The 27,481-nt window shown below is 37.7% G+C and overlaps 1 protein-coding gene across 2 annotated transcripts in view; it reads left to right on the top strand.

The window, feature by feature from the left end:
* LOC149002151 (protein transport protein SEC24 A-like) overlaps positions 1-27,481 on the top strand; it is a 51,350-nt gene that overhangs the window by 19,645 nt on the left and 4,224 nt on the right. For both annotated transcript variants that reach the window (XM_089138891.1, XM_089138890.1), the window contains exons 4-13: positions 13,341-13,531; positions 13,956-14,063; positions 14,247-14,450; positions 17,718-17,949; positions 18,030-18,179; positions 18,291-18,447; positions 19,044-19,171; positions 19,254-19,576; positions 19,657-19,851; positions 23,476-23,716. In XM_089138891.1, the coding sequence (XP_088995017.1) occupies positions 13,341-13,531; positions 13,956-14,063; positions 14,247-14,450; positions 17,718-17,949; positions 18,030-18,179; positions 18,291-18,447; positions 19,044-19,171; positions 19,254-19,576; positions 19,657-19,851; positions 23,476-23,709 (1,922 nt within the window). In that variant the 3' untranslated portion in view covers positions 23,710-23,716. The remainder of the gene's footprint in view (positions 1-13,340; positions 13,532-13,955; positions 14,064-14,246; positions 14,451-17,717; positions 17,950-18,029; positions 18,180-18,290; positions 18,448-19,043; positions 19,172-19,253; positions 19,577-19,656; positions 19,852-23,475; positions 23,717-27,481) is intronic.

The raw sequence follows: 27,481 nt of genomic DNA, 5'->3' as shown, positions 1-27,481 counted from the left end.
AGCCTTTCAACCATAGAAGCCCACCAATTCCATGAACCATAGCTCTATATTCAGCTTCAGTACTGGATAAAGCTACCACATTTTGTTTTTTGCTTCTCCAAGTAACTAGATTACCTCCAACGAAGTTACAGTAACCTGAAATTGACTTCCTATCAGGAGATCCAGCCTAGTCTGCATCAGTGTATGCTTCCACTCTTAGATTATTAGTGGGTGACAAAAGTATTCCTTTTCTTGGAGTTCCCTTAAATATTGCAGTATTCTGGTAACAGCCTTCATATGAGCTAAATATGGATCATGCATGAAGTGACTTACTATCTCCACGGCGTAAGTGATGTCTGGCTTGGTGTGGGATAAGTAAATTAGCTTCCCTACCAGCCTTTGGTATCTTCCGTTGTCCATTGGTTCTCCCTCTTTTTCCTTAAGTTTAGCTCCAGCTTCAGTAGGAGTAACAACTGCTTTACACCCTAACATTCCCACTTCTGATAATAAATCTAGGACATAGTTTCTTTGGGATAGGTATATACCATTCTTTGATCGTTCTTCCTCAATCCCTAAGAAATACTGTAACTTCCCTAGATCTTTAATCTCAAATTCTCTACCAAGAAAGTCCTTCAACTTTTGAATTTCCTCACCATGATTCCCTGTGATGACAATATCGTCCACATAAACAATGAGAAGTGTGATTTTAGTACCTAACTTCTTGACAAAGAGTGTATGATTAGCATTCCTTTGCTTGTACCCAACAAAAGTCATTGCCTTCAGAAGGCGTCCAAACCAACATCTAGAGGATTGTTTTAATCCATAAATTGATCTCTTCAACCGACAAACTTTCCTTGCAGTATTATCATCGGAGAAACCATGTGGGATTTCCATATGTACTTCTTCCTCCAACTCCCGATGTAAGAAGGCATTCTCCACGTCTAGTTGGTGCAAGTTCCAATTTGTGTTCACAGCTACAGATAATAGAACTCCGAGTGTTAAGTTTCGCAACAGGGGCAGAAGTCTCCCGATAATCAATCCCATAGGTCTGGGTAAACCTGTTTGCAACTAGTCTAGCCTTCAACTTGTTGACTAATCTATCCATATTTTGTTTAATCACAAACACCCATTTGTAACCCATGGGTTTTTTTCATGGAGGAAGTGTAACTAGCTCCCAAGTATCGTTTTTCTTCATTGCTTACATTTCCTCTATACCATAGCTGCCTTCCATCTCTTATCAACATTTGCTTCCTGCCAACTTTTAGGAATATATATAGATGATAGGGAGGATATAAAAGCATGGTAAAAGTCAGATAAAGAGTCATAAAAAACATATTTAGCTATAGGATGTTGAGTACAAGATCTGATTCATTTTCTAACAGTAATAAGAAGATCAGAAGAAGATACCTTAGGGGGAACAGCAGAATCTGATTTTAGTGCAGGATATTGAAGTGGCCTGCTTTGGCCAGTTGTAAGTTTTCTTCTGATAAGTCTGCACCTCCTTATTCTAGTCAATTTGGTTTTGAAAGACCTCAATAGTATGCCTCACAGGAGTGGTCTCCTCTTAATCAGGTTCTTCATATGGTTTAGAAAATGAAGGGGGAGAATTAGAGTCCTCAAGTATATTAGCTGAAGTCTCCCCATGGTCAGGAAACTCTTCTTGAGCTCTTAAGTTGTGTTGGTGTGTGATAGGCATAGAAGAAAATTCGACCTAAATTGTCGAAATGTCTGCATTTTTCAAAAATGAAACAAAATTTCAATTATTTCGGAAAAGTGTCAAATTTCGACCGAAATTTTGGAGATTTCAACCATTTCAGAGGTTTTGACCGAAATTTCAACCATTTCGACGAAATTTCAACTATCTCGGCAATTTCGACCCAAATTTCAAACATTTCAACATTTCAATTTGTTTTTCCTTAGTTTTTGTTGATTTCTATCCCATTTTCACCTAATTTCCTCACTCCTTTGCCTTCAAACACCTCTTTTGCTCATTTTTTTTTGCCTCCAAACACCTCCTAAGCCACAACAGCTACAAAGGAAACTCTGGCAACAATAGAATGTGAAGCATAAGCCATACCCAATGGTTCCAAACTTCCCCTTTTTTTTATTTTTGTTTTGTTCATGCCTTAAATGATCTTGTATTGCCTTGAAATTAATATATGTTTAGCCTAGGACTATGATTTATGATTGTGTTTTGTTATTTATCTTTTTATTATTTGCTACCATTTTTTCATTTTCTAAACTTATGTATTTTTATTTTATGTATATATGATATAGGCTTCAACTTAATATATGTGAGACACCATCACTTGATCTAGTCGGTCATTTTATTTTGTTGACTTGTTGTATATCTAACCATTCTACCAAATAATTCATGTATGCTGATGATTTTATGTTTGTATGCAATACAGTTTGCACTTGTTGGAACCAGTCATTTGTTAGTATACTTGAATGATAAATTTTCAATGGTTTTTTTTTGGCAAAATACTAGTTCCATTGTGTTTATTATGCTTGAAAATGGTAGTATGTAAGATTCCAAATCATTGAGTCCATATGAGGCCCAAAATTGAAGTTTTAATTTCCAGAAAAAAGTGTCCAGTTTCGACCGAAACATCAAAATTTCAGCCTTTTGCAAGGTCGAAATTCCTGTTTCAGTCGAATTTTCTTCCTTGGTGATAGGATGGTTTAGAGTTGGAAAGGACACCTCTCCTCTAGGACTCTCCCCTTGGAGAGGTGTATAGTAAGGGCAAGACTTATTAAAATTTATATCTATGAATACAATGGTTTTTCTGAAAGGAGGATGATAACTTTTGTACCCTTTCTGAGTAGCAAAATACCCAAAAAATATGTAGCATAGGCAACGGGGAGCCAACTTACTTTGGTGGGCTGTGATTCTGGCATAACACACACATCCAAAATTTTTTGGGGTAATAACAAAAAAGGAGGCTCCCTGGAGAATCTTATTTGGACATTTAAAACCAAGTATCCTACTGGCCATCCTATTCATAAGGTAAGAAGCACTGAGTATAGCATCACTCCAGTATTGGTCAGGGGGATTCATAGCAATCATAATTGAACGGGCTATCTCTAAAAGATGCTGATTCTTCCTTTTGGTAACCCCATTTTGAGTCGTCGTATCAACACAAGGTTTGATGTATTATGTTAGTGTCAGAGAGATATCTCTGAAATTCACCATCAATATAATTTGTGCCATGGTCACTGCAAAGGATCTTTACAGTGGCATTGAATTGAGTTTTAATGATATTATGAAAATCTGATAAAGATGATAAAACCCTACTAATACCTTATAAAATCAATACTAAAATGCAAGAAATTAACAAGATAGAGCTGGTTTTAATGGTGCCAATCACCCCCACACCCCCACACCCAATGGTGTTCCTCAGCCTACGGCTGCCCAATACCTCTCATAAAACATTCGATCCCCTCTCCACTCCATTGTCCCTTTATTTATTATCCCCAACTAACCCTAATTCTCTCTCTCCTCCACATGGCCTCATCCTAGGGTCCTAACAACTACCAGCCTCTCGAAAATCACCTTGTTCTCAAGGTGATGGAAAATTTGAGGTTTGGTCTTCACACTTCACATGCTTGCCACACAAACACGCTATGTTAGCTTCTTGAATGATTGCCGTCTTTGGCATCCCATACGGTGGGTACCCCCACAAATTTAAGCAGCCCATATGAAGAAAAAACCTTAAAAATTTGAGCTAATGGAAAGAACACACGAGTAGCCATCCGACAAGTAAAATCCACGAAACAGGTGCTTTTGCTTGACTATTAGACTCGGGGGAAATGGACCCAATCGGTCCGTAAGCCACTAGCAAACCCTTGCGAACTACCAAGTTGGCCCCTTGAGCGTCATCCACTGCAATGGTCTGAAGAGAAAAATCTAAAGAGGACGATGAGAGAATACCCTCGATCCCAAATTCCAGAGCTTTTGGTTTAATAGCTCTTGCTGTGAATCTCAGAGAAGTGGCCCGAGAACAATAGGGGATTGTTCGATCGAACATCGCGGTCCTGGTATCCTGTCCTTTTGTGAACGAAATTAACCCTGTGAAAAACATCGGTTCCTTGCGTTTTTGCCGCACGAACAACCTCTCCAATACAGATTTGTGAAAAGACTGGAGAAATAGCATCAAAGCTCTGGAGCGATACACTCGGTTTGGAAGATTCTGACGCTGGCAACGAAACCAACACCCATTGTGATGCTGCAACTCCATTGACGCCACATGCTGTCTATTTCAATTTTGCGAGGTTGAAGATGAGGATTTCCTCATTTTATGGCTTGGGTAGGCCCTGGTTTGGTAAGTGCTTGGTTCGAATTAATCTTAGGTGTGGGTCGTGGTCCAACTGGGTTATTTGGGTCCAAGTGTTAAATGAGATATACTGGGTTTTTTTAGGATGAAATGGGCCAGGCCCATAGTGGGTCTTTGAATCGGTGGGGTTCACACACTTAAACCCATGGGTAGAAAAGGATAAGCTGGATATTGGGTTAACAGAATGGGTTGGGCCTAGGGTTAATAAGATGGGTTGGGTCCAAGGGGGTTTCTTAGGAAACTTGATGGCCCACTCTTTGAATTTGGTGAGCTTGGCCCCAACATTGCGGTCCTGAGTTGGGCCCAAATAAAGGGATTGTTGGTTCGTAGAGTATGAACAAAACCCATTACCTGGTTTAGTGTAAGCCAAACGAACCCGGAACTTCCTCCAGCATCGTCTTCTCCATCTGTGGCGAGCAACCCTAGACACCGCTGGAAGATTTCGGCCATTCTTCCTCGCCTTTGCTCTCATCCAAGGGGGTTTCTCTGGCATTCGCATCACCCAATCGATTCTCCCTCTTAAATGATGCTGCCTCTTTCTTTGGCTAGTAATAGAGTCCTTTGCACCTGCGTTGAGGCTCGCTTTTTGATCGCACCTTGCCCCATCGCCGACAGTAACCACAGAACATGGTTTCTGGTCTCTTAGATGTGCATTGAGCCTTGTGATGAATCTTGGGATGTGGGTTCGAGCAAGCAAGCCTCTTGTGCCGTTTACTGCAAGTGTGGCGTGAGACCCCCGTAACATGCCATTGATCTCTGTTGGTGTTTCCACTTGGTTCTTTTCTCATCGGTTTGGTATGGATTGCCCAATCTATTACTCTATTAGCATCATTAATTTCTCCTTGGTTGCTATCCAAAACCGAGTTCACGTTTGCCGCCTGGCTCTTATTGAAATCAGTTTGCAAGGCTTCTCCGAAACCCTTCCAATCAAACACCGGCCATTTCTTCTGATAAATCCAATCAAGTGCATCTCCATCCAAATGCTTGAGAGCTATTCCGAGCCAATATTCATGCTCAATTTGGTGTTGCTGACAAAACTGCTTGACTTCTATTATCCATTCTTGCGCCCTTCCCATCACCAGAAAACAGTGACAAAGCCATTTCTCCTCTCTGGGATCAATACAGCTTTGATACCAGATGATAAAACCCTACTAATACCTTATAAAATCAATACTAAAATACAAGAAATTAACAAGATAGAGCTGGTTTTAATTGTGCGAGTCACCCCCACACCCAATGGTGTTCCTTAGATTATGGCTGCCCAAGAACTCTCATAAACATTCGATCCCCTCTCCGCTCCATTGTCCCTCTATTTATTACCCCCAACTAACCCTAATTCTCTCTCTCTCTCTCTCTCTCTCTCTCTCTCTCTCTCTCTCTCTCTCTCCTCCTCATGGCCTCATCCTAAGGTCCTAATAAAATCACAAAAACATTAGAAAACCTCATTTTTTTGTTTTAAAAGATAAATCTTTGTAGAACGAGAGTGACAATCAATAAATGTAACAAAGTACCTATGGCCAGTAATAGACACACGTCGGTAGGGGCCCCATACATCAATATAAATTAGCATAAAAGGAATAGATTTTCTATTATGAAGAGCAGGTAAATAAGTAGAAAGAGTTGGATTCGCAAAAATGTAGGCTTGACCAAGGAAGAAAATTCGACCGAAACAGGAATTTCGACTTTGCAAAAGGCTGAAATTTTGATGTTTCGGTGGAAATTTTGGTCGAAATTGGACATTGTTTTATTGAAATTGGAACTTCTATTTCGGGCCTCATATGGATTCAAAATGATTTGGATTCTCGCATACTACCTATTTTAAGCATAATAAACACAATGAAACTAGTATTTGCCAAAAAAAAAACCATTAAAAATTGATCATTCAAGTGTAGTACAAATGACTTGTGCTAACAAGTGCAAACTATATTGCATACAGGCATAAAATCATCAGCATACATGAATTGTTTGGTAGAATGGTTACATATACAACAAGTCAACAAAATAAAATGACCGACTAGATCAAGTGACGGTGTCTCACATATATTATGTTGAAGCCTATATATCATATATACATAAAATAAAAATACATAATTTTAGAAAGTAATTAGTAAAATCAGAAAATGAAAAAATGGTAGCAAAATATAAAAAGATAAGTTTAACAAAACACAATCATAGATCATAGTCTTATGCAAACATATATTAATTTTAAGGCAATACAAGATCATTTAAAGAATGAACAAAACAAAAATAAAAAAAGGGGAACTTTGGAACTGTTGGGTATGGCTCATGCTTCACATTCTATTGTTGTCGGAGTTTCCTTTGTAGTTGTTGTGGCTTTTAAAAGGTGTTTGGAGGCAAAAAATGAGCAAAAGAGGTGTTTGAAGGCAAATGAGTCGTGGAAATTAGGTGAAAATGGGATAGAAATCAACAGAAACTAAGGAAAAACAAGTTGGAAAGTTGAAATGGTAGGAATTTCGGTCGAAACCTATGAAATGGTTGAAATTTCTGTCGAAAATTTGACACTTTTCCGAAATAATTGGAATTTTGTTTCATTTTGAAAAATGCAGACACTTTGATTGAAATTTCGACAATTTTGGTCGAATTTTCTTCTATGGGCTTCACAAAAAAATTCATCCTTGTTACAAGAAGAAACCAAATTAGGAAATGCTTTTTTAAGAGTTCCTGAGGGGGGGTGACCTAGCCAACGATGCCACTGATGAAGGTTTGATATTTCCGAATGGACCTGATTAGAAGATGCAGTCAGAGCAAAAGTAGATCCTCCAATCGGCTCAAGCAAATAACATCCATTGTCTAGTTTACCACATCCAATCTCCTTCCCTGTAACCAGATCCTAGAAGACATAGTAAGATGGGAAAAATGTCACTTTACAATTCAAGTCATGTGTAAGACTACTGAAACCATGGTTATTAAAGCGGCAAAGCGGCCAAAGCGATTGGGGCTCCGTCTTGGCGATTAGGCGACTAAGCCGCTTAAGCGGCAATAAAGCGACCAAAGCAGTTTAGTCAATATTTTTTAATATAACTACTTTTTAATACAAATACTTTTTCTAATAAACTAAAGTACTAAACAAACATTCAACAATCACATTTATAAAAATAAAAAAAAAAAAACATTCAAGAATCACAATTATGAAAAATTATCCAAAAAAAGAATAAAAACATAACTTCGTCTCATCAAGCATCATAAGATTCATAACAATAATTATGTAGTATGTACTATATCAGTAATCAATGTGAAAAATGAAAATCAAGGTAGTAATTTACATTCTTACTTACCTCTATGATTGTGTGACCCCAAATAAGTGTCTTGTACTCTTGTGCATAGATCAGTAATCAGAATTGATGTATCTATTTTTCCCTTTTTTTAACCAAACAGTGCCGACATGATAAATTAATAGATCTCATTATTCCGATTTTCAAGTCATTGTTTATTTAATGATTCATTAATTATTAATATTGAATATGACTCATGCTTCACATTCTATTGCCGACAGACACTTTGGGCCTCGGAGTTCATTTGCAAATTGGGCCTCTATTCCGAAATGGCTCACATATTTAAATTTATATACGGCATTGTAGAATAAATTATGATTAAAAAAAGAAAAAATAATATGCACAAATTATAAAATGTAAAAAAAGCGGCTGCTTTAGCATTTAAGAGGTAATATGGCACATAAGGCGGCAAAAGGTAGTGCCTAAGCAAAAAAGCGGAAAGAAATCAGATCATTAGTTAAGTGGCAACAATTTAAGCGGTTCAAAAACCGCTTTGCCGCTTAGGCGTGCCTAGGCGAACGCTTTGATAACCATGACTGAAACAAGTTAGTAGAGAAGAAGGGAACATGTAAAACTTTAGACAAAGAAAGTGATAAAAAATGCTGAATGGTCCATTTTCCAACAATGGAAGAATAAGAGCCATCAGCAATTCGAACTTTATCCTTTCTAGAAGTTTGAGAATAATGTAAAAAAAAGAGGATAAACCTGTTATATGATCTGTGGCTCTGTATTAATGATCCAAAGGAGCAAAAACAGAAGAAACATTAAAGCCTTTAAAAGTTTTACCTGAAGTAACAAGGTAAGAGTTGGTATGGGTAGAAGAGGAAGCAATAGTAGAGGCTGTACCGGCAGTAGAAGACTACAAAATACGTCGTAGAGTAGCTAACTCCTCCTGTGAAAAACCAACGTTTGCAGAGGGTGTTGTGGTCTCAGAAAGATTATCTTTCAATTTTCCCTTTCTTTGCCCTTTTTTGCTCAAAATCAACAGGTTTCCCATGTAGCTTCCAACAATTGGCCTTAGTATGGTATGGTTTGTGACAATGCTCACACTTGACAATCTCCTTGGCCAAATTAGATTTAGTGCTAACAGTCTGTAAGGCTGATTTTTCCACAATAGGAATATGAAGCATGGCTAATCCGGCTTTCCTCTCACACTGAACAAGGGGCATAAGACTATTCTAGTGTAGGAAAGGGAAAATGACTCAATACTTTCACTCTGATCTGATCATATTCTACATTTAAACCTGCCAAGAAGTCATATACCCGAATCTTATCAACATGCTTCCTATAAGTAGCCACATCATCCGGATTAGTGGGGTGACAATTCCCATAATGATCCAATTCTTGCCAAAGAGATCACAACTTAGCATAATATGGGGCCACAGTCAATTCCTTTTGCGTAGTCTCATGAAGCTTCTTCTGTAGCGCATAAACCTGTGCATCATTCTCCAATTGTCCATATATTTCAGTAGTAGCCTTCCAGATTTGGGCTGCAGTATCAAGTAATAGGTATCTACGAGCAATATTTGGATTCATGGAATTCAAAAGGAATGACATAATAAGAGAGTCATTCGAGATCCATTTATCTTGTAAAACACCTGTGGTGGTAGGTTTGATAGTAGAACCCATAATGTGTCCAACAAGTCCTCTTCCGACAATAGTTAAATAGGCAGATCGAGACCAGATCAAATAATTTGTTCCATCAAACCTTACTGAAAGAGGAGGAAGAGTGGGGTAATGTTTGGAGCCAGTGGAAGCAGTAGTACCATCAGTGGTTGCCATGCCTAAAAAATGTCTACAGTTCTTCAGTCTTCACCCTTTCAAAACAATAGAAATGTCGTAGAACAAGAGACCCTTGAATAAATGAGAAAGCACAAATAGATATATGCAATATTGCAATTAGACCTCTAGAGATATGTATAATTGCATATGGATCCTTGAATATATATATATATATATATATATATATATATATATATATATATATATATATATATATATATATATATATATATAAAATTGCAGATAGCCCCCTAAAAATATGGGTAATTGTAGATAGACCCCTGTAAATCTTTGAATTCTCAAAAGAGGCCCCTTCATATACATGCAATTATAATTAGACCCTTGGTCTGGTTTGGTCCATGATTTAAGTTCAATGGTTCAATGGTTCGATGCATAGTTCAAGGGTTATAAAGTTTTGAGCTGTCGTTTCAGAAGAAGAAAAGAGGAAAAAAACCAGAAGTAGAAGGCGGAAGGAAGAGAAGAGCAGAGATGGATAGAGGGATGGCCTTCTGCGGTGGTTTGAGAAGAAGAAGAAAGAAAGAAAAAAATCAGAAAAAGATGATGGGTTTGCGATGGGTTTCTACGAAGAGTAGTAAAAAAATCAGAAGAAGAAGATTTTGGTTGATGGGTTTGCAATGGGTTTCTGTGATGGAGCAGTTGCAGCAACAATGGAGGTAGGTCTTCGAGAGAGATTTTTGCCTTTTTTTTTTTCCTCTCTTCCCTAATCGAACTTAGGCTCTGATGCCATGTTGAGAAACACAATGTTGGTAGAATGGCTTGTGTTGATGGCTTGTGTTGATCAATGTGATCGCAAGCCCTCTATTTATAATATAGTGGAAAGAATGCTATTACATAAATACCCTTACTTTGTTAACAAGAAAATAGAAAATTACATAAACAAAAACTTTAATAGAGTTGGACTCCTAGTAGGACTCAACCAACAAAGAAGCATGATGTAAACAAACTCATTGTAGCAGAAATGAGGATGTTTTGAGATGGATGAGTTGCAAACTAGGAACGAAGTAAGGAATGATCATGTTAGAATTGGTATGGGAGTAGCTTTCATCTCGAAAAGCTACGTGAAAGTTGTTTGAGGTTGCATGCCATGTTTAGAAGAGTTCTTTAAGTGCCTCTATATGGAGGTGTGATTTAACTAGATTGAAGGAACTAAAAGATGCAGGCCTCCAGACCTAAGAGAATAACCTTAAGAGAAGCGAAGAGAAAAGACATGATTGCTCATAGCTAGTATCACTTTAAATAGAGCTGACTGGCAGGAAAGGATCCCTGTAGCTGCATCCATTTGGTTGGGATAAGGCTGAGTTGTTATTGTTGGGGTTTCAGAGCTTTAGGCTTGAAATTATCTTTGCCCACTAAATTTTAAGATTCTAAGAAAGTTTCTCAATCATTTCAGTTTCAGCAGAAAAACGTGGAATTGAGGTGCAATGGCCAGACTGCCAGAGCACCACTGAAAAGATTGGAATGGTTGAAGCTGTTGGCAAGGCACTTTTGTAAACTGCTAATTTATAATCCAGGTTTTAGTTAAGTGAAACAACATTCACTGAAGTGCATTTTTGGTAAATATGTTTGCTGCATGTCCTCCTTTTATTCCTTTCTTCATTAGTGATGATGGATTTTTGTTGGGTTTTTATTTTTCTCTCCTTTATTTATTTTTATTTTTTTTTGGGGGGGGGGGGGGGGGGGGAGATGGTTGTTGTAGGTAAGATGAACCCTAAAACAGTACTTTTACATGACCCCAAGTCATCCAAGTTAACCTTCTCATATGAAGCTCATACCTTGGCAGGCAGTCATAAATAAATATAATAGATAATGTAGCCTCAGTTGGATGAGGACCAGCATCGGAGATCATGTCAAAACACTCAAATGTGTCAAAGTCTCCAAGAAAGGGTTTGTCAAAAATATTGGTTAGGGTATTTGGGATTTCCCTATTAGGGTGATCTAAAATAGGGTGTGTTGGCTTTAGATTGAACATTACCAGTTTTTGTTGAAGGGGAAATCTGAAGATGTCTCTTGATGGATTCGTAAAGGATTAGGACAGGGACATGAAATGGTGTATGGAGGGGGATTCTTGAGCTGGAGTGATATGGGGTGAAATCTTATAGTTAGAGATCTAGGATCGACGGTGTTGGAATGGGGTGAAACTTGGGAGGGAATGTAGGTAATGACGTAGGGATATGCATCTCCAAGCCCAATGATGTTGAACGGGTATATTAGGCAGCATCTAGGTTCTTGGTTTTAGGGTTTTTGGGCCTAGATCTAGGATAAAGAAAGTTGTTGTATCTTGATATCAACTGGTTAGAAAGGCTTCAAATTGGGTTGGAACTCAAGGGTTTTGGGAGCAGGCTGTAGATGCAATTTGGAACAAATTTTATGGTTAAATCAGAGGTGGTGAGGCTTCTTGAATTTCGATGGAAAGGGTTGGTTGCTGTATTACAGCTTTGGAATAGAAAGAAAGCTGATTAGAAGAGGGAGATGGGTGTTGGCCCCAGCTTACCCTTGATGGAGGGGCCTTCTTGTATAAAAAAGTTGACGAAAGTAGAAATGATCAGTGAAGGTTCATTCCTCAAATGCAGCAGGTTCAAGGATATTTGTCACCAAGAATCGTAGTAATCCAATTTGGATGTTACTCACCAAGGCTGAAACCAATCTGTACCTTGATCGATTAATCTCCTAGGAGACAGCTAGAGCTGAAAGCTTTTAATCAGAAATAATCAGTGCATATTCTGCCTATTGAGGGTCACATATATTGCTGAATATTCAAACATTACATTTGTATTCCTTATTATAATATGACTTGAACGCACAGCTGAAGTAGGACCCCTAACTAAGACATGACTTGGACACTTTAAACTGATAGCAGGACCTCTAAGTCGTGGAGGCTATTATGAAGACTAGAACTAATTAATAAAAACTAAATGGACCTTCTGTCCAGATAACTCAAATTGGACTACTACTGATGTAAATTGAACTCCAATTCAACCATTGTTTCAATTGCTTATCTAAAAGATTTGAAAATAAACTGTAAATGGGGGTTTCGTGCTCATTTCATGTACTCATGTTGAGGTTCATTAAGTTGGCTGATTGCAACAGAAACCCATTCAATGAAGGGCCAAGCCATAATATATCATGTTTTCTGATGAAAGGTGGCCTCTTTGGTGCTGGATCCTCATCAATAGATGATAATCAAGCTACAGAAGCAATTGATTGGAAAATAGTCAAATCTGAAACGAAAATCCCAGGAAATGTCAGAATCTAATTACTCAAAATTGAAGAAACAGATCAGCCTCTATTGCTGGAGGTGTATCACTCTTGGAATAGTTTTCCCAAAATATATCAGACTTAATAGTCAGATTTAACATAATTAATTGTCTCAGTTCAGGATTTTAAACTGGATAGAAATTGAGTTTAGATTGGATCAGAAACTCTGTTCAGAAAAGCAACTTGGTTGAAGGTCCCTTTCAAGGCCTTCAATTCCCTAAAGCTTGACTTGACTAGATCTAATGGTCAGGTCTACTCAATTGAAAATTCTATTTGGACTGAAAAATGCTCTAAACACAGAGCAGTTACGGGGTATAATTGAAGTACTACTGGATGACTTCAAGAGTAACAGAATACCATTTTTTTTTCTCTTTCTCTCAATGGTTTTGCAACATAAGCCTATGTATGTGAATTTTCTGTGTGAGAGGATCTTTCTTGAGGTAACACAACTTTGATTTATACTACGTAGCCTGACAAAAGTAGAATGGTTTTCTTTTGCTCCTTCATTCTGTTGGTCTGTTGTACCTTTTTAATGCCTAAATTTTTTTTGTTCATTATCACTTTTTGGTATGAGCAAGCTTACTCATGCCAGTATAAGGAGTTCCATTTCTCTTGCATATTCTTTCCCTCTGTGCAAGACTTAAATGCTGACCTGTTTCAATTCCATCTCCAGCTCCTGGTGAATACTTTGCACATTTGGATGCAACTGGTCGAAGAACTGATTTGGATCAACGACCTGAACTCTCAAAGGGTAGTGTAGAATTTGTTGCTCCCACGGAATATATGGTGCGGCCTCCAATGCCACCTCTATATTTTTTCCTCATTGATGTATCAGTGTCTGCCGTTAGAAGTGGTATGCTTGAGGTAAGTACTTTTAGTTGAATGATTTTCATATGTAGGAAAACTCAGTCCGTATACTGGTGTACTATACATTTTCATCAACATGAACCCAATTTATATCTGTTACTTGATATGAAAAACGGTGTAAAGTACCTAAGAATGAATTTTGGGCATAGAAATCCCTTCAGGTTTTTGCTTACTCTATTTTTCTAGGGTAGGGATGAAGGGAGGGAGTGCTCTTTTAAACTTATTTCCTTATAATTCGTGTTTATGACGTTTACTTTCATGGAAGATGCTTTTAGGCTTTTTTTTTATATACGGACCACATGGGTGGATGAGGGGATGATGTTTTATTTATTTTGTTACAGGATTTTTGTGTGTCTGTGTGATTCATTTGTTATTCCTTGTAGATTCTTGAACATGTTGTGACCTTTAACTTTCTTGGCAGGTTGTAGCAAAAACCATTAAATCTTGCTTGGATGAGTTACCTGGCTTCCCCAGAACACAGATTGGGTTTTTAACTTTTGATAGTACAATACATTTTTACAATATGAAGGCAAGTGAATTTTCCATCTGTTGATTATAGGATAAGGCATCATTAGGTGATTGTGATTATTGCTAATCGTTTAGTTCTCTGCTTCAATTCATTGTCCACTTGTTGTTGCATTGATTTGTTTCCTCAAGATGCTGTCAGTACTTTCATGTCTAGCAAATCATATTGTGTTTTCTTTTGTTGCAGTCATCTTTGACGCAGCCTCAAATGATGGTGGTGTCGGATTTGGAAGATATATTTGTACCATTGCCAGATGATCTGCTTGTCAACTTGTCTGAGTCTAGAAATGTAGTAGATGCGTTTCTAGATAGCTTGCCATCCATGTTCCAGGACAATGTAAATGTGGAATCTGCTTTCGGGCCAGCTCTTAAGGCAGCATTCATGGTTATGGTATGTCAGTTTTGAATACTTTCACCCACTTACAATTCCCCCTCCCCCTCCCAACCATCCCAACTCTCTCCCTTCCCCCAACCCCCCCCCCAAAAAAAAAAAAAAAAAAAAAAAAAAAAAAAAAAAAAAAAAAAAAAAAAAAAAAAACAAAAAAAACAAAGAAACCCAATTGCCACTGACCCACAAATGATATTGTAGTTGTCTAGCATTGCGAGTCCGAGTCGCGTGGTGGGGCGCCAAGGAAAGGCTGAAGGCATACATTGAACCCAAAAAAAACAACCCTAGTATTTGTATCATTGAAACCATTTTGGAAGTTTCGACCAAAATTTTGACCATTTCAACATTCCAACTTGTTTTTCCTTAGTTTTTGTTAATTTCTATCCCATTTTCACCTAATTTCCACGACTCCATTGCCTTCAAACACTTCTTTTGCTCATTTTTTGCCTCCAAACACCTCCTAAGCCACAACAGCTACAAAGGAAACTCCAACAACAATAGAATATGAAGCATGAGACATACCCAACAATTCCAAACTTTCACTTTTTTATATTTTTGTTTTGTTCATGCTTTAAATGATCTTTTATTGCCTTGAGATTAATATATGTTTATCCTAGGACTATGATCTATAATTGTATTTTTTTAAACTTATCTTTTTATTATTTGCTACCATTTTTTCATTTTTTGATTTTAATAATTATTTTCTAAAATTATGTATTTTTATTTTATGTATATATGATATATAGACTTCAACTTAATATATGTGAGATATCATCACTTGATCTAGTCAGTCATTTTAATTTGTTGATTTGTTGTATATGTTACCATTCTACCAAACAATTCATGTATGCTGATGATTCTATGCCTGTATGCAATACAATTTGCACTTGTCAGAACCAGTCATTTGTTAGTATACTTGAATGATAAATTTTATACTTTTTCTCTCTTTCTTTCTTTCTTTTGGCAAAATACTAGTTCCATTGTGTTTATTATGCTTGAAAATAGGTAGTATGCAAGAATCCAAATCATTTTTAGTCCATATGAGGCCTGAAATTGAAGTTCCAATTTTCAAAAAAAGTTTCTAGTTTCGACCAAAATTTCGACCGAAACATCAAAATTTCAGCCTTTTGCAAGGTCAAAATTCCTGTTTCTGTCGAATTTTCTTCCTTGCTGACAAGGGCCGTTAGATGCAACATTTAGTTTATTTTTATCCTCTTCATCTTGCAAAGTTAGAGTTAATTTTGAAGCTGCTCCGATTCATGATTAGTTGTGAGAAAGTCATTTGAGGTGGCACGACCATTCTCAATGTTGGCCTTTAAATGCCCTAGTATGGAGGAGTGATTTAATCCAGATTGAAGGAAATAAAAAGGAAAGATGCAGACCTAAAATAACCTTAGGAGAAGTGGTGAGAAAAGACATTAATAGCTTAGGCCTTGTGTCTAGTTTAACCTTGAGTAAATTGGGAAGCATGGATCCATGTTAGTCAACCTCATTTAGTTGGGATAAGGCTGAATTGTTCTTGTTTCTTACGAAGTTTAGTAGTACATAGGGTATTTTTCTTGTGGTCATTTAGCTTCTATTTCAGTTAGTTTATTCTTTTTGTTGGAGGAGGGCAGGTGACGTAGTCCTAGATTGGTAGGATATCAAGTGGAACCAGTATCAAGGATTTGGGATTAACTGGTTAGCTTGGGTAGGTCGAACTATGATTTTTTGGTCAAAACCAGTGTTAGGCTTTGATAGTATCTAGGGTTACATAATATTTCTACAGGAAGTCTATCAATAAAGGTTTGGTCTGCATTGATTGTGAAGAATTGGTGAATTATTATTTTTTTGAGGGAGCAAATTAGGGTTTTTTTTTTTTGGGGGTTTTGAGAAGAACACGTTGAAAAGAATCTAGGGTTTCTGATAGTCAGATGTGGCCGCAAGAGTAGAGGATAATTCGATTCCAAATTTGAGGCAAAAACCAGTGGCTGCTTTGTTTCTATGTAGGATTTAGAGTTACTCGGGAAGAATCTGAGATGGAGTTTTCAGTGAATGGTAGGATGAGGCTGAGGGTTGGATTGAGTTCTCCAAGTGGGTAGGGCAGTATTTGATCTTAGTCAGAGTAGTTTTTGATGGTTAGAATGGGACTGTGCAGTTTTTGGTTCTGGGAAACGAGAGAGGGTAAAACTAGGTTTGGGGAAGCCTCAACATACCTTTTTTTAGGAACAACAACTTGAAGGGTTGAAGAGATCCTTGAACTTGTATGCAAATTTAAGCAACTTGAAGGGTAACCTCATTGGATCAAGTATGGTGGTGTGGGGATGCTTGAATTGATGAAGGGGGCTAGGGGACTGTTTCTCAGTAAAGCAGTGCACAAACGGAAATTCTAATTCATTAATTTGTGGGCTCAACTGAGCTATAATGGCTGCCATTGATGTAGCTTTAATAGGATTGAGGGCCAGTAACCAAGATTCTTGAATATAACCAACTTGAATTGAGAAATACTAGGTTAGGTCTAAAAAGTTAATCTCAGAGACTTTTACCCATTGGAATGTAGTCAGGAATAAAGCTATGCCTAAGATTAGAATGTCATAGGCTGAAACATAGCTGTTTGGGTTGATGGAATGCTAACCTGGTAAGTATGTGTATGGGTTGTATCAAGATTGAGGAATCTTGATGGGTTGCTTGGACTTGAATTGGGGTCTCTTTCTTCTTGTGTTTTGGAAGGTTGGATTAACCCACTAGTTGTGGGGTGTGCAAGAGGAGGCAAGACAAGGCTGTTTTTTCAGGCTGGGGTGCGTAGAAGCTGATTTCTTGAAAGAATTAGGGTTTAGGGTCTTAGGGTGATCATTTGGATGGAAGGTTTATGGATCCAATGGTTGGATTTGCTTGAAACTTTGATTGATTGAGGCTGTGGTCATTGGAACCTGTGGTCAGAATATTGTGTGAGTCGGATGCTTAGATGGATGTAGATCTAACTTCTAACATTGAAATTTTGGTTCCTTGGGGAATTCAAAACCATAAGAAAGGGCTGTGAGTTTAGGGTTCTAATTGACTGGTGGCTGCAAATGATCAGAGGCTAATATATTAATGGAGGGGAAGATAGGTTTAAAAGATGGAGATTATGCAGGGGAAAATGTGTCTTAAAGATGGAGGTTATCCTTTGGAAACTATGATTGATATCCTGTCAAATGTTTATTGTATTATCTAGTTAGTAGGTATGTTGATGTCTCAACAGGAGCACTTAACTAACGACTTGATGCTGACTTGGGCTGTATTTGACAACAGAACAAACTGGGGGGTAAATTGTTGATCTTCCAGAACACTTTGCCGTCACTTGGCATTGGCCGGTTAAGGTTACGAGGAGATGATCATCGTGTTTATGGAACAGATAAAGAAATCGTGTTGAGAATACCTGAGGATCCTTTCTACAAGCAAATGGCTGCTGATCTTACCAAGTATCAGATAGGGGTGAACCTATATGCTTTCAGTGATAAGTACACTGATCTAGCATCACTAGGTATATTTTATTAAAAACTAGTATTTGAATTCTGTGATGGTACCTTTATCTCACACACAATTAATTTTTCCCCCGGTTAGGAACTCTGGCAAAATATACTGGTGGACAAGTATACTACTATCCAGGTTTCCAATCGACTATCCATGGTGAGAAGCTGAGATATGAGCTTGCTAGGGACCTTACAAGGGAAACTGCTTGGGAAGCTGTCATGCGTATAAGATGTGGCAAAGGTTCACTTCAAAATTTGTTTTCTATTTAGCTAGGGAACTCAAGATCTATTTTTATGTTTCAAAGAAGATCTACTACATACCTTTTGATATTGAATTCTTATTGGTTTTCAGGGGTCCGGTTTACAAATTACCATGGGCACTTTATGTTACGATCTACAGATCTGTTGGCACTTCCAGCTGTTGACTGTGACAAAGCATTTGCAGCACAGTTGTCTCTGGAAGAAACATTATTGACATCCCAAACTGTATATTTCCAAGTTGCTTTGCTGTATCCTTCAGTTTCTGAGAGTTTGCAGCAGTTTATGAATTGAATATGACTTTATTCCTGACTGATATTCATATCATGTTTTGTACTTTTTGATGAGTATTACATATGCTACAAACCTCTGCTTCTGCATTTCTGCTTGTTCCATATCTGGATATGTTATTGTTGTCAATTATTTTGATCTAGTCCAAATGCTTTTCTTTCTTAGATTGGAAAAATTATATATTAGGAAAAACAAATTTTGTGGTGCAATCTATATTTGTTGCCCCAGATTATATAATGATGTGTTTGCATCTTGAATGTTTATGCATATTCATTTCTTGTGGACGGATGCTAAACTAGTCTGGAATTCATTGGCAATAATCATCACAGTTTCTCTTTTTACACCCTACCTTCTCTCTCAAATTGTGTTTCAGATATATGAATTTTCATTCTTTGTCAAATATCTTGGAAGGTAGTTTTAACCATGTCACTCTTTCAACTTGGTTTGTGATTGGTTTATCCATATTGAAGTTTCAGATCCCTTCTTGTGGCCAATATTTGAATATACAATGTTGTTTTTATTTACTACAAGTCAAGAGTTCCTTAGCGAGGGCAAGATACACATCATCTTCAGGTGAACGGCGTATTAGAGTCCATACAGCAGCAGCACCTGTGGTATCAGATCTTGGAGAAATGTACCGTCGAGCTGATACTGGTGCCATAGTTTCCTTACTTACTAGGCTTGGTAAGATTTAGTCCTGATTTGATAGTTGGTACTCTGCTGATATTCTGTGAAATTCAATGGGTCATGAAAACTTGTGCTACAGCGATCGAGAAAACTCTGACCCATAAGCTTGAAGATGCGCGGCACTCTCTGCAGTTGAGGATTGTGAGAGCCCTTAGGGAATATCGAAATCTCCATGCTGTGCAGCATCGCTTGGGGGGCAGGATGATATATCCTGAATCTCTAAAATTCTTGCATTTGTATGGATTAGCACTTTGGAAATCCAAACCTCTTCGTGGAGGATATGCAGATGTTCAACTTGATGAACGCTGTGCAGCCGGATTCACTATGATGACTTTGCCTGTTAGAAGGTTACTGAAGCTTCTCTATCCCAGCTTGATCCGGATTGATGAGTATCTTGAAAAGGTAAGGACCCTTTGCTTGTGTGACTGCTCAAATTATTAACTTATTGTATCTCATGACTGCTACTCCTCTCATGCATTCAGGGATCAACTAAGGCTGATGATTCTAAGAATTTCTTGAGAAATTTACCTTTATCCACAGAAAGTTTGGATCAAAGAGGTCTCTATATTTTTGATGATGGGTTCCGCTTCGTTATCTGGTTTGGCGGAATGCTTCCGTCTGCAATATCTTTTAATTTACTGGGAATTGATTTGTCTAGTTTTCCTGATCTATCTAAGGTTAGTTTTCTTCGCTTTGAGAGCTACTATTCTCGATATTTTTTTGTATTTGATGTTCCTTGCTGTGGGTTATACATTTTCTCGATATATGTTTCAGGTATAGTTTCCTTTTTTCTTAGCTTATTCAATTGAAATGTGGGACTGTTAACTCTGACTCCAGTGGTTCTTCTATGAGCATAAAGGCTTAATTATATTAGATGACATGTTTGAGAGCATCTTTCTCTGACTCCCCCGTTCGAAAAACTTCATGCCAAAATTTAGTCTTCAATTCATCCAAAATTCCATGGACTGATGTTTCTTAACCAATAAATTGATGTTATAATAAAGTGTTCTTCGACTTTCTGGTGATTTTACTGCTGTTACATGTTTTTGTTATCAAAGCCTATAAACTGGACCTACTTATCTTGTGTCTGTAATTTTGGCCCCAAGCTTTTTGAATGCATCGTGTAATGTGAATGAAAATTCTCCCCTTGGCCGAAACCCTAAGTTGGCCCCAAAACCCACACCTAGATTAAAGCCTCCCTGGGTTGGCAAACTGAGGGGGGGGATTTTGTGCTTATTCCCCCCTTAGACTAATTTCAGCATGTGTCTTTAGTCAATTAAGTTTTATTCTCAGCACGTGAGTCTTCTGTTTTTTTAATTCCAGCATACGTCAGAGTCTTTAGTTAAATAGAATTCAGCATGCGTCAATTAGAGGCTTTTATTTAATTTGGATTTTGTGTCAGCTTGTGTCAATCAGAGTCCATTGGATCTTTCGTTATTTATTTGGTCGGTTGAGATTCAATGTAATAGGATCCTAATCTGTAAAAGGAGTCTCACTTAGGTGTAAAGTCTTTCACTTGGGCTATAAATAGCCTATTCTTTCTTTGTAATTCTTCAAGTCTGATTAGTGATTTATATTTAAGAACATTGAATTGAGGACCATAATTCCTGTTTGAGGGGGCCATGGCGGATTTAAGTAAAGCTTTCTTCTTCAATGATCGGCAACTCTGTCTGGTACTCTTCTTCAGAAATTTCAGCAAGCTCTCAAGACAATGGTGGATTTAAGTGAAGCTTTCTTCTTCAATGATCAGCAACTCTGTCTAGTGCTTTTCTTCAGAAGTTTCAACTAGCTTTCAAGACAAATCCAAGCAAGTACAGCAACCCCCGGCCCCCTTCCTCCCTCTCCCTAACCATCACAAGCCTCCCCCACCCCTGTCCCTTCAATTGCAGCAACCCTAATTCCCATCCCCCTTGCTGCCCTACTCTGGCAGCATCATTCCCAAAGCCCCATGACACCCCAGCCCCTTCCCCAACCCCCTATGATCTCCCTTAAACCCTCCCCTACCCTTTCCCTACCCCACAACATCCCCTCCCCTACCCTTTCCCTACCCCACAACATCCCCTCCCCTCCCCAACCTCTCTCTCTCTCTCTCTCTCTCTCTCTCTCTCTCTCTCTCTCTCTCTCTTCTTCCCTGCGGCAGCAGTAGCAACCTCCCCTCATAAGTCCCTAATCGCCACCCCCTTACCTCCCTTTTCTCTCCTAGTTGGATCGCATATCACCCTCATCCCATCCCTACCTTTAATTCCATCTAAAGCCTAAAACCCTAACACTTTTAAAAATTTGCTGCACTTCCATCTTCTTCAATAAAATTCTGCAATTCATCTTCAACCTCTAGACCTAAACCCTAGTTCAACAAAAACCCTCAACCAGACTGCAAACCCACTTAGGATTAGCATCTCCTATACTTACTCTACTTCCCCTTCCAAATCCTAACCCTAGCTGACTTTCCTTGGAGTCCCACTCCAAGTAGGAAACCTCCAACTACAGCTAAAATCATTAGGGTTAAATCTGAAATTATAAAATAACAAGAATAGCCCCATCCCTAACTAACTGAAACCCTAAGACCTTATTTTCTGAAACCTAACTTCTAAATCCAGATCTGAAACCATCATTAGAGCAAAGGTTATTAAGTTTAAGACCGTCAGCTCCTTAACCCTTGAGTTCTTCTAAGCCTTTACCCAACCCTTGTGAACCATAAAACCATCCCAAACATCCCAGAATATTAGACTTATCTGCTGGAGGATTCTGTGCAACCCTTAATTTTAGAGAAATCCTCTACAGAACCCTAACCCTAAAACTGGGTTTCACATCATTGTTACTGTTCAGCCATTGAATCATTGTACTTCTACCCATTGAACATTCTTCACTTTGAACCATGTTGATGAAAATCCAATCTGACCTGGACATATTCTGGATCGTATTTTACCTATATGGATAAACTAAAAACCTGACTAGCAATCCTCATACATTCAACCCAATTTGAAACCTATAGCATAAATGTGTTGCAAAGTTAATCTACTTATGGTTTTTTCCACGCAGATATTCTTGAATTTCTCCAAAGCTGCAACTGCCAAAATATAATAGCAGGATGATGGCAAATTTCACCTAGCCCATAGCATCTCCATTTGGTTCCCACACTAATTTTTGGGATATTACCATCTGCTGTTCACTGTGGATTGGTCTCTGATAATTCCAAGCCACTGATTTTCAATGGGATAAAGAATTAATGGTTGCTATTTTTTATCCTATGTATAGTGCTGTTTAAATTTCCTACTTGGTCGTTGCTTATTTGAAGAAGGCAGCTACAAGGATATTCGCATAGTGTGATATATGGCAGATCTTCTATTTTGTCTCCCAGTTTCCAATATCACTTCCTCTTTAAGATTTATTTAGCTTTCTGTGTATGTCTATATGTTTTGTTTTGATTTCTGTTGCAACTACTCCTGGTAAAGTCTAAATTTCCGTAGCTTGATGAACTTTTTACATGGTGAACATGGCAATGGGTTGTCCATTTTATGATGCTGTGTTTGCTCCCTTCTCACTGTATTGAGTTTCATCCTGTAACGAGCAGGGAGAGTGGCTCAGGGTGAGCAGATAATTTTTATGATTTTCTAAGACTTCAAGTTACTCCTGTTATGAAATTGCGGCAAGACTTTCGGAGATTTTCTAGAATTATATAAAGAACATATATGATGCTTAAAAATGATACTGGCTAAGCTCTCCAAAGGATTGATATGAAAGGTTAACAAAATTAAATTCATTACCAATTGAAATATAAAACAGAGTGTTTAGATGTGAACAAAAGACTAAATCCAGCACTAAATTAGATGGAAACTGTATACTAAATTCTAATGAATCTGATCAATTAAGAAAGTAGAATTCCTCTTGAAATGTATGGGTGAAATGTAATGGTAGGCAACTGAAACATGATAGACAGCGATATTAAAAGGGGTTCAAACAAAATTTTTGATCTGATTATTTAGAAACCAATTGTGGAAATGTGAATATAGAGTATCAAATCAATAGGTTAGTCTATCCCTTCAATACTTTCTATCAATTGTGGCTGCTATCTTATTTTTTCTTGCCAGTTTGGTCTGTATTTTGAATTGGGTATCATGGATCATTTCACGGTCATGTGGAGCTAATAGTTTTTTTTCTTTTTGTTGGCTGATGTTGTTACCTGGATTGATTCTTATAATTTCTTTCAGTCATCCTCTTCTTGATTTTTTTTTTTTCTTTTTTCATGTGGTTTTAGTCAACTTTCTTTAATGCTGTCTTGCTCTTTTCTTCTCAAAATACAGGTTACCCTTTGCGAGAGAGACAATGAGATGTCAAGAAAACTAATGCGGTTACTGGAGAGATTTAGGGAAAGTGACCCTTCCTATTACCAATTGCCTCAGGTTGTAAGACAGGCTGAACAACCAAGAGAGAGTATGTTGTTACTTGCAAACCTTGTGGAGGATCAAAATGGTGGAACTAGTGGCTATGTTGACCATATAATGCAAATACACCGGCAGGTCCAGCAAAATGCATAATATGCAGGTGATAATTTGTTTAAATTTATGACTTCCATTTTTTGAATTTATATGTATTTCCTTTATTGCAAGATGGTGATTGAAATTGATGGGGTTCAAATGATGCATAAAGGTTCTACAACCATGGGGGAGTGTTTACCCACTAGCTTAGCTTCCAGGGGTACAGAAAACCCAATAAGCTTTAGTATCTTCACAGGATATGCTCCCGGTACCCTCTCCTATGCTCTTGCACGGTTGCACCCTGTGGGAATGGATACCAGTTCTCCTTCAGTGGAGGAAATAATGTGAACTGGACCTAGGGCCATCCCAATAGAGGACCAGGGGCCAGAACAGAACCTAAGGTTAGTTGGATTCACTATGTTAGTGGGAGTCCGACTCTATTTTTATTTTGGTACTTGATTTGGTTTTGGCCAAGATGTGAAAGAGTCCTAGTCTAGTTAGGAGTCCTACATAGATAAGGATTCCTTCAGCTGTAGTCCGAAATTTAGTATGAGATTAGTCCTACTCTTATTCTGAATCCTTCTCTATGTAGTCCGAAATCTACTATAAGATTAGTCCTACTCTTTTTCTATAATTTGAATCATCGTAGGTTGAGATAAGTGGGAGTCCTTGGTAGAGTGGAGTCATTATTAAAGTAGTTTCAGCCATTGCTTTTTTTTTTTTTTTTTTTCTTTTCCTTTCTTTATTTATTTATTTTTATATGATAAAATAAAATTTTATATAAATCATAATTGGTGGCTACATCCAATATGAGACATAGTCTCACTGTAATATAGCCCTATATGTCCATCTATTAGACTAAGCAGCCAGCTTTTAGTTTGCTCCTGTTTTAAATTACAAAATTCTAATTTGGATGTGATTTTTATCATCATCACCAAAATAGGGAAAGTAGTGGGAGATAATTGAGTGAATTCTTTGCCTGCGATGAGAACTTTTCCTAGTCTGTGATCACACCAAATATACTGTAGCTGGACATCCTTTTTTTTGCTCTTTGTATCACCGCCCAAGTGGTTTCTAGTAGATGCTTCAAAAGTTGTCCTGGTGTAACCCATCCTTTTTGTAAATTTTTTATGATTCCATCCCAAAGCAGTCCTACACTCCAGCTGTCTCCATTTAGTTCATCAGATATACCTGCACACATTCATGTTGGTGAGTTTCCAAAATTACTGGCTGAATGAACACATTTAAAACAAGTAATCTGTGATGTTATTCCATTATTTATCCATTCCAGATCTTTGGTAAAACAATTGAACTTTGTAATCCATCTATTTTCCTTATCAAGTATTTGAGATGATTGGGATTTTTATTATTATATATTTTTGCATTCCTTTCTAGCCAAATAAAGTAACATGTAATTATGAAATTAGAGAAAAACCATACTTTAGTATGTTTTTCAAGATGATATTCAGTTAGAAAGGAATTGCAGAAGTTTAGAAGAGAGGTTCTTCTAATGAATTTCGATCTAAGTCCCAAAGCTCCTGTTGCCCAAATTCTTTTTGTCAAATCACACGAGATGAAATTATGCCAAGTTTATTCTTCCTTGTTGTTGCATAATTCACATATTGGGTCTGTTGCTGTCCATTTGGAAAGAGTTAACTTTGTTGGTAATCCTGCATTTAAGAGACGCCAAAAGAATATTTTAAACTTTGGATGTATTAGTAATTTCCAGTGAAACCTCCACCATTGAGAGAATGTTGACAGTGAGTCATGGTTATTTGTATTTGGTAAAGCAATTCCTACTAGTTTTGTAGAGAATTCACCTGTTGTCGATAATAGGGATAACCATAAGTCCTGTGCTTGGGATGGGTTATTGAAAGAATTAACTGAGATAGAGAAGAAGTTAGTGGGTTAGTATTGTTCTGATTGTTCAATTCCTGCTCTTTACTGGTAATTGCTCTGTACTTCTCGCACCGTAGCTTGCCTTTACCTTTCCCATCACCAATTTTCCTTTGTACCATTGTTTGAAGAGTGGGGAGAATGGAAGTAATACTTCTCCATATCCGTGATCCGCTTTTGTTTTTTACTTTTGGATCAAAGATAGATGAGTTGGAGAAGTATCTTGCTTTGAGAATTCGTCCCCAGAGAGAGTCAGGGTTGTTGACAAGCCTCCATGCTTGTTTTGCTTTCCAATTTGAGTCTTAGTAAGGGCTATAAATATAGCTGAACACTTGTAAGCAAAAATAATCAGTTTTGATGATTAGTGAAATTCGATTGATGGAAGAAGTATATAGTGTGAGTCTTAGGGGGAAACCCTGTGGCAGCATTAGATTGGTGTCTTCTTCAAGCAGATTCTGTATTCCCCTCTTCCTAAGACAGTAACTTATGATCTTGATGTAGGAGAAACCCTAGAAACTAGGGGACCTACAAAGTAGGCTACTAGACTCTTAGAATTAAACACCTATTCTTGACAGATAGTAAAGAAAGGAATTTGCAACACTTGAAATCTGATTAATCATGCATGTAAGACAACTAAAGTAGAGAAATAAACACAATAAGTCTTACTGGTAAGCACAACTAAACAAGAATCAATAGGGAAACAAGGGGATGGGGATCTTGGCACCATAACACTAAATTGAATGCAAGGGTATTAAGAAACTTAAAGAAAAATAGAGCTGTCCTAATCAATATCAGATTTCTAACAAGGAATTCAACAATTAACAATGTAAAGGAAGTCTTGGGAAGTTTTTGTTTTAAACAAAACTACTGCCAAAGAATAAATGAGAAATATTTTGGGAGAGATAATGTTACCTGCTGATCCTGGCTACAAAACAGGGGTTAGAAAGCATCTCGGAATAGAAATAAGAGAGAGAAAAATATTTTGAAGTAGTGGTGAATCCTAAGAAAGGAGAAAAAAATATTTTGAAGTAATGGTGTATCTGAGGAAAAAGAGTAGGTGATAAGATAGAGGGACGGAAAGAAAAGAAACAAAGAGAAGGGAAGGGAGACTAACAAAAGAAAACTAGACTGCCTTATAAAGGAAAGAGGGAAGAAAAAAAACAAAGGTTTTTTTTTCTGCAAGAAAATTATAACCGTGGGGTTTGGGGAAGAAGAAGAAGATTTCCGGGAAATAAACTAGGTCTTTTTTTGAAAAAAGAAGAGAAGATCTTTGTAGAAGAGAGCAAGGGGAATTTTTCTAGTGGGAAACAAGGGTGAAAGGAGGAAAGAGAGCTTACCTAGAGAGAGGGGGAAGAACTAATACCGCCAGGAGAGAGAGAGAGGAGAGAGCAGCGTGAGCTTCTTTTCTAATTCTTTTTTTCATTCATTGATTTCCAAAAACGAATTCCATACAAGGTTTAAATAAAAAAGTTGATCCCTTACAACCCTACATGTTTAATTCCCAAAATAACCCCAACTTATGTTGTATATATAACCCAAATTCAAAATAATTCAAAATTGGGCCAAAATAGATTCTAGGCCCAGCCCATAAAGATTCAAACATGAAATTAAAATATTTCAATAGTAAACTACTACCCAACCCACTAAGACTAAGGAAAATAACATGACAAACTGCCTATGAGCAGTGTTTCTCATTGAACCATAGGATCCTAGCAATCCGATAACCTTTGAACTCATCATCCATCCACATAGATGCTGTCGTGGGATGATTTTTAAGTCGGCGTCGTCGGTAAACTCGGAACTGCTCACTAATGTCCTCATCAGATCCCTAACAGCGCCCCCCTGCCCCCCAACCAGGGAATAAAAAAAACTTACTTGTCTCTTCTCCATTGCAACCCTAGTGGGCCTAATCCCTCTCTCTCTCTCTCTCTCTCTC

This window comes from Hakea prostrata, chromosome 10 (assembly GCF_041222555.1).
Source record: "Hakea prostrata isolate BN-2017 chromosome 10, UWA_Hpros_2, whole genome shotgun sequence".
In the NCBI taxonomy this organism is placed as follows: Eukaryota; Viridiplantae; Streptophyta; class Magnoliopsida; order Proteales; family Proteaceae; genus Hakea; species Hakea prostrata.
This window is presented reverse-complemented; position numbering and strand designations above follow the sequence as displayed.